The 19804-nt window shown below is 33.5% G+C and overlaps 5 protein-coding genes across 6 annotated transcripts; 4 read left to right on the top strand and 1 right to left on the bottom strand.

The window, feature by feature from the left end:
* Positions 1 to 1474: 1474 nt before the first annotated feature.
* Positions 1475 to 2014, top strand: LOC140450759 (uncharacterized). Its single transcript, XM_072544430.1, has one exon. The coding sequence runs from the start codon at positions 1475 to 1477 to the stop codon at positions 2012 to 2014; it is 540 nt and encodes a 179-aa protein (XP_072400531.1).
* Positions 2015 to 2061: 47 nt separating this feature from the next.
* LOC140450758 (uncharacterized) lies at positions 2062 to 2559 on the top strand. Its single transcript, XM_072544429.1, has one exon. The coding sequence runs from the start codon at positions 2062 to 2064 to the stop codon at positions 2557 to 2559; it is 498 nt and encodes a 165-aa protein (XP_072400530.1).
* Positions 2560 to 3062: 503 nt separating this feature from the next.
* LOC140450757 (uncharacterized) lies at positions 3063 to 5279 on the bottom strand. Its single transcript, XM_072544428.1, has 2 exons — positions 4829 to 5279; positions 3063 to 4627 (listed from the first exon to the last, which is right to left on the bottom strand). Exons 1-2 carry the CDS (start codon positions 5214 to 5216, stop codon positions 3063 to 3065), a joined length of 1953 nt encoding a protein of 650 aa, XP_072400529.1. The 5' UTR covers positions 5217 to 5279.
* A 3121-nt stretch (positions 5280 to 8400) lies between these two features.
* Positions 8401 to 8930, top strand: LOC140449559 (uncharacterized). 2 transcript variants are annotated; one of them, XM_072542761.1, is made up of 3 exons: positions 8401 to 8437; positions 8489 to 8560; positions 8618 to 8930. In XM_072542761.1, exons 1-3 carry the CDS (start codon positions 8425 to 8427, stop codon positions 8866 to 8868), a joined length of 336 nt encoding a protein of 111 aa, XP_072398862.1. In that variant the 5' UTR covers positions 8401 to 8424; the 3' UTR covers positions 8869 to 8930. The 2 variants fall into 2 exon arrangements, with proteins under 2 accessions (XP_072398862.1, XP_072398861.1); XM_072542760.1 differs by having other exon boundaries at positions 8408 to 8560.
* Positions 8931 to 18451: 9521 nt separating this feature from the next.
* Positions 18452 to 19320, top strand: LOC140450756 (uncharacterized). Its single transcript, XM_072544427.1, has 2 exons — positions 18452 to 18845; positions 18909 to 19320. Exons 1-2 carry the CDS (start codon positions 18452 to 18454, stop codon positions 19223 to 19225), a joined length of 711 nt encoding a protein of 236 aa, XP_072400528.1. The 3' UTR covers positions 19226 to 19320.
* The last annotated feature ends 484 nt before the right edge of the window (positions 19321 to 19804 follow it).

Here is a 19804-nt window from a genome sequence, read left to right as displayed (position 1 = left end):
ATTGTAAAGAAAAACATTTTATTTATAACTGTCCTAGTTTTTTAAAATTAAACACGTATGGTAGATATAAACAAGCACAAAAATTGGGTTTATGTTTAAATTGTTTGCAAAAAACTAATCATGTTAGTAAAAATTGTCAATCTGGAAGCTGCAGGAAATGCGGGCGGAAACATAACACACTGCTGCATTACGCTAGTGGAGGGGCAGATCAGGATGTCACTGGAGTAGGTTATCAGGAAGATATTGGTCAGCTTTCTGCGATATAGGTCTGCGAAGAAGGTGCCACTGCCTCTGTTAATAATGGCAATCAATCAGTAGCTGGACCATCAAATGGTATGTCATTTAGTGTCAATTCTGTCTGGTTGGAAGATGAAGCGGCGGTTCCTTTAGAGGTATTGTTATCAACTGCATTAGTTCAAATAATTGATGGGAATGGAAAAGCTTGCACATGCAGAGCACTGTTAGATTCTGGGTCCCAACCCAATTTAATAAGTGAAGAAGTAGTAAAGCGGTTAAACTTGCCTAGGAAGTCAGATCTTACTTTAGCAGGAGTTGGAAGCAAGGTCGCACAAGTCAAATATAGATGCAATGGTACAGTTGAATCAATTGGGGTGGGCTTTAGAAAAACTGTACCCTTTTTAATAGTTCCACAAATTACTGGAGTAATCCCTAGTCAGAATATACCTAGTAGTAAAGAACAAGGTTGAATATTCCGAAACACCTTCGATTGGCAGATCCAGGATTAAACCTTATTAAACCATAAACCATAAACCTTTAACGATTGATCTTCTCTTAGGAGTGGATATATTTTATGAATTATTGTGTTGGACAAATTCGGTCGGGTCCAAATCTTCCATTGCTTCAGAAGACAAAGTTGGGCTGGTTGGTCAATGGCAAAATGAGTTTTATTGGAAACACATCTAATATTACTAATTGTAATCTTGGTGTATTAGACATCAGTGAGCAGTTGGAAAAGTTTTGGCAAATAGAAGAGGTACCAGGTGGACAAGAGGTGCTCTCAAAGAAAGATATAGAATGCGAGCAAATCTTTCAACAAACGACAAAGAGGGCTCCTGATGGAAAATTTGTAGTTCATATTCCACTGAAAAAATCAGTAACAGCACTGGGCCAATCTAGGCAATCAGCATTAAATAGATTTTATAAATTGGAACAAAAATTACAAAAGAATGAAAAGTTACAAAGAATTGTATATCAAGTTCATGCAAGACTATATTGACGGGTCATATGTCATTATCAGATAGTTCGTTGGATACTATTTCATATTACTTTCCACATCATGGGGTGATTAATGAAAATACTGAGACTACACGGCTAAGAGAGGTATTTAATGGTTCAGCCACTACTGATACAGGTGTATCTTTCAATGATTTGCAATATAATGGACCAAAAGTACAAGAAGATTTGGTTTCTATATTGTTAATGTTATTGTGTAGTTGGTGGAGATGTCGCTAAGATGTACAGGATGATTTGGGTTGTTCCTGGGCAACGGCCCTTACAAAAAATAATTTGGAGAGCATCACCTGATGCAGACTTAAAGGAGTATACACTCAACACAGTGACATATGGAACAAAGTCATCACCTTACTTGGCAATGAGATGTTTGAAGGAGTTAGGAGTTCAGTGTGCAGAGAACAGACCTGAAGCTTCTCAAATAATTTTAAAAGATTTCTACGTAGATGACCTACTTACTGGTGCTGAATCAGCAGAGGAAGCAATAAGTTTGTGCAAGGAAGTAGATCAAGTTTTACAAGGTGGAGGTATGGAGTTGAGAAAATGGATAACAAACAGTAAAGAGGTGCAGCTCGCATTGGCAAAATCAGAAGATGTTTCTGGTTCTGTTCAGATTGGAGAAAAGGATAAAAACAAGACACTGGGGTTGATTTGGGCATTTAAAGAAGACACATTGATGTTTGCAATAGATTTTTCAGCTCAAGACAATAGGCATACCAAACGATCCATATTATCAGAAGTTTCAAGGATTTTGATCCCTTAGGGTTGGTGGGACCCTCAGTACTTTTGGCAAAACAGTTGTTACAAAAAATGTGGCAGCAAAAACTTCACTGGGATGAGTCATTGCCTTACCATTTGGAAACAGAATGGAGAAAATTGAGGGCAGAGTTCTTAAATTTAAATAGTCTACGAATTAAAAGACATGTGGTTTGCAAGAATGCTATAACAGTGGATATTCATGGGTTTGCAGACGCTTCAAAATTGGCATATGGAGCTTGTGTTTACCTTAGAAGTATAGACCATGAGAGATTGGTAACACTAAATTTGTTGTGTCCTAAAGTGAGTGTAGCTCCATTGAAGGCACAAACAATTCCGAGACTTGAACTCTGTGCTATATTGGTATTGGTTAAATTAGTTGCAGTAGTTCAAGCATCTCTTACAGTGAAAATTAATAATATTTTTTATTGGACAGATTCTACAGTGGTATTGGGATGGCTTAAAACTGATGTTTGTAAATTACAAGTTTTGTCACAAACAGGGTTAGTCAAATTAAGGCCATTGCTAAATGTGGTGAATTTAGACATGTGAGATCAGAGCACAATCCAGCAGATCTTTTATCTAGGGGCGTGTTACCGTCGAAAATTATTGGTTTACAATTTTGGTCAATTGGGCCTGAATGGTTGAAATTGGAAGAGTCAGAGTGGCCAAATTTGGATCATGAGGCACAATTGAAGGGGTGGCTGCAATGACCAGGTAGCTCCGTATTTTAAAATTTGTGGGAAATAGAAAAAAACCTCCCAAAAATTCAAAATTAGTTTATTTTTTATTATTTTTTTTCCTGTGGTGAAAGCATGTAAAGAAAAAGTTTTTACGTAGTTTTTGTAAATATTGTAAATATCATATTTTAATAAAATAAAAAAAAATTGGAGCTGCTTTGCCAAAAATATACAAAAAAAATAGTTTTAGGTATTTATATGTTATTTGGATACAAAAAGTAAAGAAACTAAATAAAATGTCCTTATTACATTAATATCAAAATACAAACTAATCAGTGGAATATGAAAACATAAAAAACAGGTAATATTAGGTTACTAGTGTTCATCTTCAGTTTCGGAAGTTTGGCATTCTTCTGGCTTTACAGGAACAAGTTGTTGGTAGTACCACATTTCAGCCTCGCCAACATACTGTCTGGCCAATTCCATGACATTTAATAGCTTATCCCTTTTCAAAGGCAACGGTGCATTATAAACCTTATTGTGTACTTGTGGAAAAATCGGTACACAAGATTTCTTTAAAAGAACGAAATCCTCAGTCACAAAACCATTCGCTGACTCTGAGCACGTAACAGTCTCTCTATGTGTATCACTAAATTCGATAACTTTATATTTCGATATGGTAAATTTTGCACCAAAACTATTTTTAATATTGCTTTTCTTAAAAAATGGCTCAAGAACTTCTTTATAGTTTAGAATCATATCTTGTTTAACAGTTTTCACAATAAACTTCTTACTGGTATTTGCTATCATGCGACTCCATTCCTCTGGCAGATAAACTCTTTCTTTCTTTCTTTTTTCTTTTTCCACCAGAGCAAACGACCTGTCGCAGGGCAAAAAACTATGCCCAGGTTCGGGATAACGATGTCTTATTCTCTTGAATCTTCCATGCAATAGAAGAGATTGCCAAAAGTGAACAAGAACGGAGTTCTTGTTCTGCGCAGCGCAGTTGTCACTATAAACGTAAAGGGTTGTTACCTGAGGATCAATGTAGTTATTAATAAAATCGTGTAAGCAACTTATCACTTCATTTGGAGATTTCCGACCCGTTATTTCATCGAAAACATAAAAGTAACTCTTCGAAACGCTGCCCTTATGGATACAAAATGGATAAAACCACAACTGGCGCTTGTAGAACACGTCACCAGAAGGAACATGTGGCAGGGGCATGTTTTGTTCAAAATCAAATGACATGACTTCAACTCTGGGATCTTCCTTAGCCAAAGCAGTTTTCTCTGTTAAATCTTTATAGAAAGTATCAGCTTTAGTCAGGTGCACTTTTTTTTCCACCTTCAATGTGTTTTGAGTTTCATCATCTTTGGCACATTTTATTTTATTGTCAAGGATGTCGCAAGTTTTGCAAGTATCTGTTCTAGGGTGGCCAAAGGTTAAATTAAAATTTTCCACAAATACACGCCGATAATATGTGTATGAAACTTTTGGCTTAAACTCTGGTGTGTCTAATAGATTATGCTGTTCTGGTTCATATTTTTTTAAATACAATCTGTGCATAAGCCTTAAATTCAGTTCGGATGAAAGATATCTTCTGTTTAGGTTATCATTTCTGCTATAATGGCTTTTTCTTCTTGGAAAGCTATTTATATGATCCTCAATGGACTTGATAATTTGATCTGGGATTTTATTTGGTCTAGTTTCATGGCGCCCTCGCATGTCTTTCGGACCTACTATCTGTGAAGCCATATGAGTCGCTATTCTCTCCACCCTGCTTTTCGTTATTGCGTGAATGTTCATAAATGCCGTTTTACACACTTTTTTCTCAAATATGCCTCTCTTTATTTTATATAAAAACGTTTGGCCTCTTGGAACTCCACCACCTCCTTTCGGTCGCCTTCTGTCAACGTTTCTCGTCTGTATTAAACCACCTGAAAAAAAGAACAGAAAATCAATATTTCGTAAAAATCATTATTTGCCGTCCGTACCAACAGGTATGGAAGGCTATTGGAATCGTCATTTATTTGTTTAAATATCAAATAGACCTCGGAACCGAAATCTGCATACCCAAGAACCTATGAAACGATATATAACTAATACGTGCTTTCAGGCGCCAATAATTTTATCCTTACCTAAATAGATATCTTGTTGCTCTTTATCACCTATTTCATAAAAAGACGTGAAAATTTTATCAAGAGTTTCTTCGCTTATGCCTTCAAAACATTTGAACCGGCACTGGCATGGACCTCCTCTACTTCGTCTTTCCACTATGTTTCCTTTAACATTAATGTACTCTTCACCTTTAGATCTTCTTAATTTTCTCTGGTTTCGCTTCCACATATTCGGCTCCCTGCTCCTCTTTTTCGATTTTTTATTTTCAACCAGTCCAGACGTAGTGGCAACATTGCTTGCAGCAACTTCGTTTACAGCATTCTCCTCACTTGATTCGGAATCAGGAATGAAATCCGATGACGAATCTTGAAACGGTTCACTTTCACTTGAACTGAGTTCACTTGCCATTTCAAATATAAATAATACTAAATTTTATTCACTACGAATCGTAAGAAAAGTGTGTATCTATGTATAACAACACGTCGATATGAACTAAACTAAAACACAACGAGCACCTGCGCTTGCCCGACTAAACGAGTAAGTAACTAGTTCACGGCGGCGCATGGGAAAATGAACAGGACCGTATTACAAACTGTTTAGAAATAGAATAATATTAAAATTATTGTATTATTACATAAAATTCAATAGAAACTAAACAAATACATGAAGGAATCAAACTTATTTTTTATATTCCATGCATATTTTTATATCTTTTCTATTATATTATTTTGTCAACAGTTAAGTGCAAGAACCAGGCAGCTCCAGGAGCTGCCCGGTTCTTGCTACAAACCGAAAGCAAGGTAGCTCCAAATATCGTTGCCAGTTATGTGCCGTTATTAAGAGATACCCGTTTGTTGCAGGGAACGATCGGCCGATTTTTGTTAAGAGTAAGTCACTGAAAATCTCATTTTCGTAAAAAAGTGGAGCTGCCTGGTTATTGCAGCCACCCCTTCAATTGAAATTACCAGACTTGAGGTATGCAGTAGTTTCGCACATAGCTACTGAAGAAAACCCAAAACTATTTCATTTTGAAAAATTCAGTTGCTTAAATAGGTTAAGGAGAGCTGTGGCATATAGTTTTAGATATGTTAAAAAGATCAGATCAAGAAATTTTGATGTAACCAGTTCACTATCTCCTTTGGAATTGGAGCACACTATGGATGCGTTGGTATTGGTATCACAAAAAGAAATTTTTGGAGCAGATATGATGGCACTGGAAAATGGAAAACCCTGGAAGAAGTCTTCTTAATTTGAATCCTTTCGTAGATAAAGCAGGATGTCTCAGGGTGGGGGTAGATTAAACTTGGCAAATCTATCTTATTCACAAAAAAAACCCGCGATTTTTAAGTGCTAAACACAGGTTTACCGTATTGTTATTTGAAATGGAACATAATAGGTTGCTGCATTGTGGCCCACAGCAATTGTTAAGTACTATCAGACAAAATTTTTGGGTATTGGGAAGACGAAACTTAGCACGGAACGTGTATCGCAATTGTGTGAGATGTTTCCGATGCAAACCTATTCCTTTGGAGCAAATTATGGGAGTTTTACCAAAAGACAGAGTAGAAATAAATCCTCCATTTTATGTAACGGAAACGGATTATGCAGGTCCTTTTCCAATGAAAACAAAACGTGGTCGTGGTTCACAAATAATTAAATGTTATATTCGTCTTTTTGTGTGTTTTTCAACTAAAGCACTTCATTTAGAGGTGGTATCAGACTTAACCAGCGAAGCCTGGATAGCATGTTTTCGAAGGTTTGTCGCACGACGGGGCAAACTACTTAAAATTTATTCAGATAATGGGTCAAATTATATTGGGGCTAATACTGAATTAACAGAATTACAAAAATTTTTGGAACAAGAATCACAAACAATTTGTAACACGTTAGGGATTCAATGGCAATTTATTTCGGCACGTGCTCCAAATTTTTGGGGGTTTATGGGAAGCGGCCGTGAAATCATGTAAACATCATTTAAGGAGAATTTTGGTTAACTCTCCTCTTGCATACGAGGAATTTATTACTCTTCTTGTACAGGTTGAAGCGGTTCTAAACTCCCGTCCTTTGGTCCCTCTTTCCTCTAGTCCTGACGACCTTGAGGTATTAACACCTTCCCATTTTCTTATTGGACGCAAACTCACTGCAGCTCCTGATCCAAGTCTTAAAGAGATACCACTTAAAAGTAAAACTGGAACAAAACCATGAAGTGGAGATATCCAGGAGTGGCTAGTATACCTGTTGAATACAAAGCACGTGGTGTTCGTGTGTATTAAGGTATAAAAAATGCTTATTAAAAGCTTAAAATTTTTATTTTTTAAGATCTTTTCGGAATTGAATCATTCCATCATCAGTTTACTAAAAGAAAGATTAAAAATACCAATATTAACCCTTTAATTGATAATGTATCTTTAACCCTTTGAGGTCGTAGGCATGTATATAATGCCAGACCTGATCATTCACCATGGTCGCTTAATTTTGCCATAATCTAGTCCTATAGGTCGTCTGGCATGTAAGACATGCCACGCTAAATTTTTAGCCCCGTATTTATAGTCGGTACTCAAGCCCGTGCTTGAGCATGTACTCCGCCAAGTCGAACTTACGTCAAAGTCATGCTCAAGTATTTGTTGTGTTCTATAAACGATACTTCGGGTATTCTCGTACAAGGTTGATCTCAAGCACGAAAAATTAGTACAGTAAAAGTAAATTTCGAATAAATATCGAATAAAAAGAAGATTCTGTCAATTTTATCATAATTGTGACTAAACTTTTAGCGCCAAATTTAGTTTATGCTTTAGCCCGCGCAAAGTTGGTTTATAGTATAGTATACTTACTGAAATTTTGTATTTGGTATTAATATTTTGTGTTTGAAATTAATATTGGATTAACTATTTTAAGGTATGTAATATATTATAAAAAATATTTATTCTAAAGAATTAATTTCCATTTTGTTACTGTGTCTGAGGCATAATTTTAGATGTTCAATATATGCTTACATGTATATTTGTTTTTGGATATATTTATATGTGTGTAATGCGTTACAATCATTATAATTATATTGTCTGTATAAGCCGTACGCTAAATAAATTGGTTATCTAAATTTTAGATGAGTGGAAATGGCAGTAAATATGCACCTTACTCAACAAAGGAAAAAGTTCTCCTAATCCAGCTGGTAACTGAAAACGGTGTGGTAGAGAATAAAAGGACAGACGGTGCTTCGACAATGGAGAAAAAGATGGCTTGGGAGTTAATAATAAGAAATTATAACTGCCAGCCTGAGGTCAACAACATCAGGACCAGCGACCAGCTTAGAAAATTGTGGAACAACCTAAAACAAAGGTAGAATACTTTTATTAGTTTAAGCAAATGCTGAAGTATTGACCAATAATTTTTTTTATCATAGGAAACGCAAAGAAACAACAGCACTGCGTCACAGCATGTTAGCTACAGGTGGTGGTCCCCCGATAAAGCCAGAGTGTGATGCAGTGCTGGAGTTAGTTGAAGAGGCTGTTCCCAATATAGACGTCAGCATCGACTGTTCTTTTGATAGCACAGCAGTCTTTGAAAAAGGTAAATGTACTAAATTTGTCACTTCTTTCCCACTACAGAGTTCAAAGAAATGGACTTGTTATGTAAGTATGATGTAATAATTTTGAGCAGTCTTCCTGTACACTTAATAATAGTTTCAGGTAATACTTGTAGTGTGACACCTGCTGTTCATACAGAAGAGGATGATGATGATGTGCTTCAAAGTGGTAAGTGTTTTAAATGTAGTTAAAGCCATATGTACTTAACAATAATATCAATTTTAGCAAACACTCCTACTTCTAGTAGGGCACTGGGTGCTATACCACAAATATTGTCTGAAAATAAACAACGGTCCAAGAAAATGAGGGATACCATCAGACAGCAAGACGAGATTCACAGGATGAAAATGAAGATTTTGGAAGAAGATATGCTGAGGGCAAAAGCCTTAAGAGAAGCAGCTGAGAAGGAGAGGCAGAGAGCTACTGATGAAGCTGAATTAGCTTCATTGAAGTTAATAGACTATAAAAAAGGGTAATTATAGATTTTATCATGTTTGACTTGTTACTAGAATTTGGCTATAATTAATTGTATATTTTCAGGCGCTAGATCTTTTTGTTAGGTACTCTGCATTTTTAGAGAGAATGTTAGGAATAAGCCACAATATATTTATTTACATATTTTATTTACTGATTTTTTTCAATCTATATGACCAGAGGGCTGTTATCATAGATACAAAATTGTGATTTATTTTCAGAAAATAAATCACAATTTTGTATTTTTGGTAACAATATCTGGTCATAGACATCAAAACATCAGTAACTATAACATATAAATAAACATTGTGGCTTATTCCCAACTGAAGATAGTGTTAACTCAGTCTTACAGTGGCCTTTTCACTTTCGGAGTACTGAATGTCAGAGGAGGGTCTGTTTTATCAGGTAGGCATTTGACGTAGAATCAGCGACGAGAGGGCGTTTTAAAGTACCTCGGGAACTATCGCCGGGACTACGAAGAATGAATCCTGCACTAAGGTCAGTCAGGTGGCGTCCTGGACTGAGATGTCTTTTGAAGATTTCAGACCCCCCCTCTATAAAGACGAAAAAAAATTTACTTTGTGTTGTAAAATCATGGTTATTTTCTTTCTATTCTCCTTCCTGTTTATTTTATTTCTAGATAGTATTTAATGTAGATTTAAGGTTCTTAATATTTTAATTTCAGCTGGTAAGATATGGTTTTACCTTTTTATTTGTTGTATAGTCTTTTGTTTTTAGATTATGTATGTTTCTCTTTCAGTTTTTTTAAGTATTGATTGCTACATAGATCATATTTTTATGTTGTTTACTGAAACTTATTAAAATACTGAGTTTGCATAATTTTTAGTAAATTGCTGCCACTGCAATATATACATGTATATATACATATATATATATATATATATATATATATATATATATATATATATATATATATATATATTATTGTGATATTTATAGTCTTGGTGCGCCAAGCAATAATTAGCTAATTAATTTTTTTGATTAATTAAAATTATTTAAATGATATGATTATGACTCTATCACAATTTTTAATTCTTTTATCTCAGGGTTAAATTCGTGCTTCAATATCTAGGCTATTACATGTGAAAGGTAAGGTCCAGAGAATACCGGAATAATAAAAAACACATATGATCTAACACTATATATTGAAATAAAAATAATGAAATAATTCACACTCAAAGGTTTTCAATAAACAAATCTCATATAAGGATTCTCAAAATTTTGTTCTCCGTACGTGAACAATCAAAATTAATGGTACAAACAATATTAATTGAAATCTCAAAATTCCAAACTATTCTAACTCTCCTAATCAAAATATTTATATCCTTTCTCAATTACGTGTAAAAATTTTGTTATCAATAAAAGAAAAAAACTGCAGAAACAAAAATATCTCTCTCTGATGATGAGTGGTCCAAATCCTTGTTCCTTGTAGATTACATTATCTCCTCTCAACCGCTCCCTATGTAAACAGCAATCTTACACAGATTGTTGCAAGTATATCGTCCTTAATGATCTCCTTCAAAAGCACAAATCATTCAAATTATGATAGCCTTTCTCCTCTCGATAAACTGAATCTCTCGTTGGCCCGAGTGAAAAATGACTCTTGGAATATCTTCTCTTTACGATAAACTGAATCTCTCGTTGGCCTGAACAGTGACTCTTGGAATATAAGTAGAGAAATATGACTTACAATATTTTGCTGCTTCAGCTTCTGTCAGATACACTAACTCCACAAAAACTCACTAACATTCCACTACTGCTTGCTACATTTCAGGAACCGCCAGAGAACAATCACCGTTCCTCTCACAGACTTGGAAACCAACTGATCTTTTTCTCTCTCCTCCTCAATCTCGCTAAACTTTTTCCTACATACTTATCCCACCTTTTTCAATCTCCGCCAATCAAAACTCGTCACAATTCCCCCATTTTTTCATTTCGATAACAAACAAATTTTTACCTATAATTATAAAATTTCCTAAAACTTATTTACAAATAATATTTTCTATAATTCTTAAAAACTAACAAAAACCTCTATCTAAAATCTCTTCTATTTGTCCCTAATCACTGCATTAATGTATTTTGGAAAACCCCGTTCAATTGTCTTTTTGTTTTCACTTAAAATTATGCGGGTCACTCAAGTATAACAAAGAAATAATTTATGCAAAGCTTACTTTTTGTTTGGTACAGGTAATTCAAGAAATTAATAACTCTCCTTCTTCGAAATGTTTGTTGGATATTATCCTACTTATCTGAATTATTTTAATGTTATTGAATTTTGAAATATTTTTAAACAAACCAATATTTTTCTCGATTTTACATATCATAACAAATCCCCGCCATTTGATCTGCCGAAAACTCTTTGTTAAATTTTAAAAATGACAAAAGTTTTCTAGGATCAAATTATTTCACTATGTTATTAAAATCTACTTATGATACTGACAAATGTCGTGAATGTTAAAATACCCCGTATATTGCCTGTCTTTATACGGGATTGGATATATTTTCGTTTTAAATTTTTCCAAGTATTTTCCCTTAAAAGAAAGTTCATAATTTTTAACCACTTGATTTACTTTATTAACAAAATCTCCATGGTTTCCTAAAATCTTCTCTATTTCCTTCTCCATGTTTTTTTCACAATTTATTTTTCTTTCATCCACCTTTTGTTCACATGTGTTCACTGTCCATAATACTTCTTCACAAAATTCTGGATTCTCGTCCATCAGTGCCATTTTTTCTTCTGTTTTCTTTTTATCCTCTAATTCCCTTTGGTATTCCAAGCACCATGTTTCTATTCCTTTCACTTCTCTGATGATACCTTCTTTTTCTTCCTGCTTCCATTCTGTTTTATTGTCGGTTGCCAACAATTCTTCTGTACCTTCTATTTCCTGTTTTTCTCTGGTCTCCATCTTATTTTCCTGCTTTCTTTTCGAACTCTTCTTCTTTTTCTTCCTTCTCTTTTTCTTTTCTGTTAGATCTTGTTCTTGTACTTTCGGTTTATCCTCTACAGTCATATCGATTTCTTTGCGTTTTTCCTGTGCATTGATCCTTCCAGAATTTGTTTTCCTATCTGTTTGCTTTTCTTCTCCTGTGTTGTCTGGTTCTGCTCTGATTTCCAGTTTATTTTCCGAAAAATTTATGGTGATATCTTTTTTCCTCAATTCATCAATTCCCGCTATCATATCATGATTTAAATCTTCAATCACCACACATTTCATAATATGGAATTTGTTTCCCACTCTTATCTGTACTCCCAAGCCTTCGTTTACTGTCGTCAAATTTTTATTGTTTGCACCCACTAAATCAACCCTAGGAATCTTATACACAAATCTGTCCAAATTTAATTCTTTTACTAGTTTTTTATTGATTAGCGATATCTCCGATCCAGAATCAATCACAATTTTAATCGCTTTATGTTTTATAAATGCATCTAAAAATATTAGATTAGAATTAGAAATTTGTCTGTCGTTTCCTATTGCTACATGATTCATCTCCCTTCTATTTTGTTGTTGGAAGCTCTGGTTATTTCTATCGTCCCTTTGTTCGTTAGTATTCCTATTCGGAGGATTTTGTGCATCTCTATTCCTGTTGTGATTTTCATATGTTCTCTGTTGTGTCATTCCTGTTATCGTAATTTTGTTGTCTATTGTAGTTATTGTAATTTCTCGGCCTATATTCGTTTGTTGATCTGGGATGTCGGTTTCTCTGGTCATAATTTGATGAATACCTTCTTTCCGCTCCATTATATTGGTCATGTTGTCTTCTATTTTCATTTCTTTTCTTTTCGCTTCTTTTAATTGAAGGAATTGGCACAAACTATCAATATCTTGATAGTTTCTCAAAATCACGTGATCTTCCAGCGTTTCCTCAAAATGTCTGCTGATCATTTCTACCAGCTGTTCGGTAGAATATTTGTATTCTAGATATTTTGAATTGTTATATATCTGCAAAGCATATCTTTCTTCAGATATTCCCATTTTTTCGTGATATTTTCCATTCTGTAGCTCTTGGTTGATTTCTCTCTGTTTATTTTTCCCCCAGAAATAGTTGAGAAATTTATTTTCAAAATCTGTCCAATTTTCAAACTCATCTTCCTTGCTTTCATACCATAACGCTGCTCCTTCTTTCAAATGGTTTCTAATTGTTTCTTTGCAATCGTCAAAATATCTAATATGTTGTAATTTGGTTTTCAAATTTTTAACAAACGGTACTGGGTGTGTTTTCCGAATATCCCCGCCAAACTGTATTTTTATGTCACCCGGACTTTGGATGAGTACTTCTCTCCTGTCTCCCATATCTCGTTGTTTTCTGATATCCTCAATTTGTTTTTCTATTTCTTTCTTGTCTTCTTGTAAAGCCATTTCAAATTTTGTTTCTAACTGTTCTAATTCCTTTTTCTGTACAGTCTTAATATCTTTCATTTTAGTTTCTATTTCTTCTCTCTGCATCTCTAGTTTCCTCTCTGTTTCTTCTCTGACTTTTTCTAAACAGACTTTTACTTCATTTTCATATTTGTCCAAACGCTTTTCCATTTTTCTATCATTTTCTTCTAATTTTTGTTCATAGTTTTCCAAACGCTGCTCTATATTTCTGTTATTTAGTTCTATTGTTTGTTTTGTTTCTTGTTGATTTCTATCCATTTTTAGTGATGTTTCTTGTTGGTTTCTATCAATTTTCTTTGATGTTTCAATTTGGTTTTTCTCTATTGTTTGTGTCTGTATTTGCATCATTGCTAATAATTTTTCCAGCATCCCTGTTTCTTTTCTTTCCTCCATTATTGTGGCATTTCCTTCATTATCCGATCCTTCATCAATAATTGTTTCCTCTTCTATCTTATCCTCTTTCCTTTCTTGCGTTTTACTTTGACTCCTTGTGGTCGACATGTTGTTTCTTTTCGTTACTGTTTTTGTCCCCGCCAAATGTGAAATTTTACAACACTCTATATGTTTCAGAACACGACAATATTTCTCCCCAAATGTATTAAATTTTCACGACAAATATCAAATATGCAATCAGTAAAATTCAAATAATTCAAAATAAATATCAAATGTACGATTGGTAAAGAAAATAAAATCAAATAATTCAATAGCAGTAAATATCCACTAACTACGATCAATCAATAAATCAAATTTATATTCCCTGGAAAAATTGTCAAAATACTTTCAAATTCAAATTCCCTCAATGTTAAATGTTTTTATCTCTGGATCACCTGTACTTATTCCAGATCTCTTTCCCTTCCTTCAAATGTAAAGCTGCGATATTTTCAAGCCCCACGTTTTGGAAGCCAGTTATTGTGATATTTATAGTCTTGGTGCGCCAAGCAATAATTAGCTAATTAATTTTTTTGATTAATTAAAATTATTTAAATGATATGATTATGACTCTATCACAATTTTTAATTCTTTTATCTCAGGGTTAAATTCGTGCTTCAATATCTAGGCTATTACATGTGAAAGGTAAGGTCCAGAGAATACCGGAATAATAAAAAACACATATGATCTAACACTATATATTGAAATAAAAATAATGAAATAATTCACACTCAAAGGTTTTCAATAAACAAATCTCATATAAGGATTCTCAAAATTTTGTTCTCCGTACGTGAACAATCAAAATTAATGGTACAAACAATATTAATTGAAATCTCAAAATTCCAAACTATTCTAACTCTCCTAATCAAAATATTTATATCCTTTCTCAATTACGTGTAAAAATTTTGTTATCAATAAAAGAAAAAAACTGCAGAAACAAAAATATCTCTCTCTGATGATGAGTGGTCCAAATCCTTGTTCCTTGTAGATTATATTATCTCCTCTCAACCGCTCCCTATGTAAACAGCAATCTTACACAGATTGTTGCAAGTATATCGTCCTTAATGATCTCCTTCAAAAGCACAAATCATTCAAATTATGATAGCCTTTCTCCTCTCGATAAACTGAATCTCTCGTTGGCCCGAGTGAAAAATGACTCTTGGAATATCTTCTCTTTACGATAAACTGAATCTCTCGTTGGCCTGAACAGTGACTCTTGGAATATAAGTAGAGAAATATGACTTACAATATTTTGCTGCTTCAGCCTCTGTCAGATACACTAACTCCACAAAAACTCACTAACATTCCACTACTGCTTGCTACATTTCAGGAACCGCCAGAGAACAATCACCGTTCCTCTCACAGACTTGGAAACCAACTGATCTTTTTCTCTCTCCTCCTCAATCTCGCTAAACTTTTTCCTACATACTTATCCCACCTTTTTCAATCTCCGCCAATCAAAACTCGTCACAATTCCCCCATTTTTTCATTTCGATAACAAACAAATTTTTACCTATAATTATAAAATTTCCTAAAACTTATTTACAAATAATATTTTCTATAATTCTTAAAAACTAACAAAAACCTCTATCTAAAATCTCTTCTATTTGTCCCTAATCACTGCATTAATGTATTTTGGAAAACCCCGTTCAATTGTCTTTTTGTTTTCACTTAAAATTATGCGGGTCACTCAAGTATAACAAAGAAATAATTTATGCAAAGCTTACTTTTTGTTTGGTACAGGTAATTCAAGAAATTAATAACTCTCCTTCTTCGAAATGTTTGTTGGATATTATCCTACTTATCTGAATTATTTTAATGTTATTGAATTTTGAAATATTTTTAAACAAACCAATATGTTTCTCGATTTTACATATCATAACAATATATATATATATATATATATATATATATATATATATATATATATATATATATATAATTACATCATTTTTTTGTAATGTTCTAATTGTTTTACAGTTTACTCCTGATGAAGCTATAAAATAAAATAAAATAATCTATTTTATATTGTATTTAATTATAACTGTATAATTTTTTAAATAAAGTTTAAATATTCTAAATTTGTATAATTTTTATTTGGTAAGGAAAGGTTTTATGAAAGGAATAAACACTTAATTAAAAGGAGGGAAACTCCTTGTACTCAGTAAAGACATACTTGCTTAAGTTGTCTGAGCATAGTGAGTGAAAAACCCTCATTTATTTTAAATTAAAACATAAAAAAATACATTTTTATAAATAAGACAAAAACATACTATATTTAACATAATATAAGTATTCAATAATGTATTCTCAAAATAAACAACTTTGAATTGAACTGAACAAAGATTAGATATAAGAAAGAAATAAAATAAAATATTGAAATTTTAAATGATAATCATTCTGACATTTTGAGAAATAAGATAAAACATACTACATCTAACATAATACAAGTATTCAATAATGTATTATCAAACTAAACAAACAAATGCCAATTGAAAAAAGCTTGTGTATAAGGAAGCAATGAAATAAACTATTGAAATTTTAAAAATAAAAAATTGGAAGAACAAATCATGAACAAAAAGTGTAATCAAGCTAATTATAATCAGAGATGGGCATCGACACGTCGACTTTAATTGTCGACACAGACGTGTCGACAATGTCGAGAACGTGTCAACAATGTCGACAATGTCAGCAACGTGTCCATAATAAAAAAAAGTGAGGTTATGTTATGAAATTATTCAGTTATAAACTTTGAATGTGATCTGATCTGATCAGAATCAAAATGAGTGGCAGAAAACTGAATAAAAACTATGATATATTATCATTCAAAGTATTAAAGATAGAAGGAAAGCACGCGGCTAAATGTTGTGTATGTGGAAATGTGATAAAAAATACAGCTGCAGCAAGATTGCAAAGTCACAGGTAAGAAGAAATATTTTAATTAATTTTAGCTGGATAGCTATAGAGATTTATTCTCTGAAATTGATATTTGTATCGGCTGATAACTAACCCCGTCCCGTACTTTCATTTTAAGAAACGTCTGCAAGTTAGATCGTGGCAATGGTAATCAATCCAATAATGAAATGTCGCATGTTTCGATATACGAAAATACTGGCTCAGACACAGGTTTTACACCTACAGTTAATCCACAAGTGATTATATAGGACGTATGTTCTACTACATATTTAGCAGGGGCGGATCTAGAAAAAATTTTGGGGGGAACTTTTTGAAATTACATTTATGTATAATATAAAAATGAATCGTAAAATGTGTTCGGAGCCGCATAACTCAACAACGCATGGATCACAATTTCGGTAGTAGTATATTGGAGAAAACATGGCGTCAAAAACCGTATAGCCATCTAACGGCAAGAAGTGAAAATAACGCACTATATATTATTGTAGATTTCTTGATTACTATTTAATTCGAATTCGGAAGGGGACATAAATTGCATCAGTTTTCACCCCAGAATTTGTATTCTGAGGTTTTCACGTTGTTTTCACGTTGTTGCATCTGTATATACAGGGTGTCCCATTTAAAAAACACCAAGTTTAGTATTTTACGACAAAAAACGGATTGGCCTATTGAATTAAGTACAAAACGCTGTATCTATGCCAACTTCTGTATACAGGGTGTCCGTAGATCCGCCCTTCATATTTAGTCACCTTAGAGTTTCTTTTTATTTTGAATTTTAGAATACAACGAACGGTAGTTACGAAGTTATGGAAGATGGTTCGCTAGCTATTGTGACTGGAACTTCACCTGAAACCATGCTAGATGGAATTATAGAAAATTCATTAGATACCGATGCCGCCTTATTGGAATTGGAAGAAAACAATGGTGTAGCAATTCAAGGCACTCATAGTATTGTTGAAAATATGATGTTATCAACTACTGATACTGAGAGTAGTAATTTGACTAACTTAAGTACTCCAACTTCCTCCAGCACAAGCTACACAAGCACGAATAAAAGAAATTTATTCGCTACATCTCAAGCTAGACCAGCCAAAATATCAAAGAAAATCACCGACTATATGGACATATTACAAGAGTATGAAGAGGAGAAGATAAGCACTACACTAGCCAAATTTATATTCGGCTGTAACTTACCATTTACTGTGGTAGAATCACCTCTCTTTAAAAATTTTATAAAAACGATCCGTCCTGCTTATTTAGACAAAATTCCTGGCCGGAAAAAACTTTGTACATCGCTTTTAAATAAGTGCTATGAAGACTGTATTGAGATTTCACGTAAAAAAGTGGAAACCGAGTCAGTCATTTTGTGTGACGGTTGGAAAAACTCATCTACTAATTCTAAAACGGTTGTGACAATGTTGCATAGTGCAGACGGAAAAAATGTCTTTCTTGATGCTTGGGATTTAACCACGGAGTCTGAGACTGGAGAAAAACTTGCCGAAATAATAACAGAATCTAAAAAAATTGCAAAAGAAAAATACGATGTAGATGCGTACGGTATAGTTTCGGATAATGCTAGTGCAATGATTAAAATGGGATCCCTCCTCAAGCACAACATGTGGCACTCTACGTGCAGTAGCCACACCGGCAACCTTTTAGCCAAAGACGTGCTGGATAAAAAGTTAGTCGACAATGTGGTCATTGTCCTCAAAGAATTTAAGCAACCAGATTTAGAAAAAATGATAGTTGATAAGGGAGGGCGCAGAATCAAATTGCCGGCCGAAACAAGATGGTGCTCTTACCGAGATTCTTTCAAAAGTCCCTAGAAAATCTGGTATATATGAAACAAGTAGCCGCTGTAACGAAAAAAAAGATTAAGCCGAAAGTCAAGGAATTAATCTTCAACGATGAATTTGTGGATGAGATTCAACAGAACATAGAAATTTATGAACCCATTTGTAATCTGATCAATGTTTGTCAGAAATCTGACACATCTGTAGCAGATGCCGTTCATCTGTGGCTCAATTTGAATCTGCCAGATAACCTTAAAGAAAAATTGAAACACAGACAACAAATGGCGTTAAACGTGTACGCATTAACTGCGTACTATCTGCATCCGAAATATGAAAATTCCAAGCTTACGTCAGAGCACACTGGTATAATAACTCAGTTCTTACTCAGAAAGTTGTGCAATCAGGGCATAGAAGAATGGGACAAATTTAACACTAAATCGGGTAAGTCTTTCAGACAAAATTATCGCTCTTTTGATTTTTAATATATTAGGTTTACAATTTCAGGAATATTCTCAACACTTTGGGAAAAAGGAGTTGAAAAGCCTCTAGTATTTTGGCGAGTGGTCAAACTGGAATGCCCAATTCTTGCTAAAATGGCTCTCAGACTTCTAAAAATGCCAGCCTCCTCAGCTCAAATCGAGAGACTCTTTTCAAATTGGGGACACATTCACAGTCTGATAAGAAATAGATTAACGTTCACTAATTCCAAGAAATTGGTACATATTTATGTTTCATTAAAGGGAGAGTATCCTGATAAAAATAGTTATGACCTGGACGAGGAAGAAATTGTAGATATGGACGGGGAAAGTACAACTATTTGATGTATTATTGGTTAAATGTTTTCTTTGGTTAAAAATTAGCAAAACCGCAAAATGTTGTAATGTTTTTATTATGCAGTCTCTGCCAAAGCACGAAGAGATTCAACACTGTTTCAGTAATTATTATACTATAAATATTATAATAAAGAGTTAGTAAAATTTAAAAAAAAGTAAACGAAATGTTAGGAAACAAGGTAAGGTTTTAATGTACTGAGATATGTTTGATTGTGGTTTTGAATCTTACCTCGTTTACTGACGTTTAGGTTTACGTTTCTTTTTAATTTTTTTAAACCTTTCTGTAAATGTTACGAGTTTACGAGTAACGATAGAAAATTAAAAATCTATGAAAATTTGTTTTGCTGGTTTTTTCTGGTTTTGCATCTATATGGTAATATTTTAGATTCATTACATTGCATTACTCTATCATGAGGTTTGCACATAATAAATTGTCTCTATATGATTCTATTTAAAATTCATTTACACTTGAAAAACCTGCAATCAAACAATTATGGAATATCCTATGAATTTGACAATCGCAAGTTAATAGTGAGGTTAAAAGTTTCAAAAGTTTGAGATTATTTG

Source organism: Diabrotica undecimpunctata, chromosome 9 (genome assembly GCF_040954645.1).
Source record: "Diabrotica undecimpunctata isolate CICGRU chromosome 9, icDiaUnde3, whole genome shotgun sequence".
Classification (NCBI taxonomy): Eukaryota; Metazoa; Arthropoda; class Insecta; order Coleoptera; family Chrysomelidae; genus Diabrotica; species Diabrotica undecimpunctata.
The sequence above is the reverse complement of the archived record's forward strand: the minus strand, read 5'-3'. Positions and strand labels throughout refer to the sequence as shown.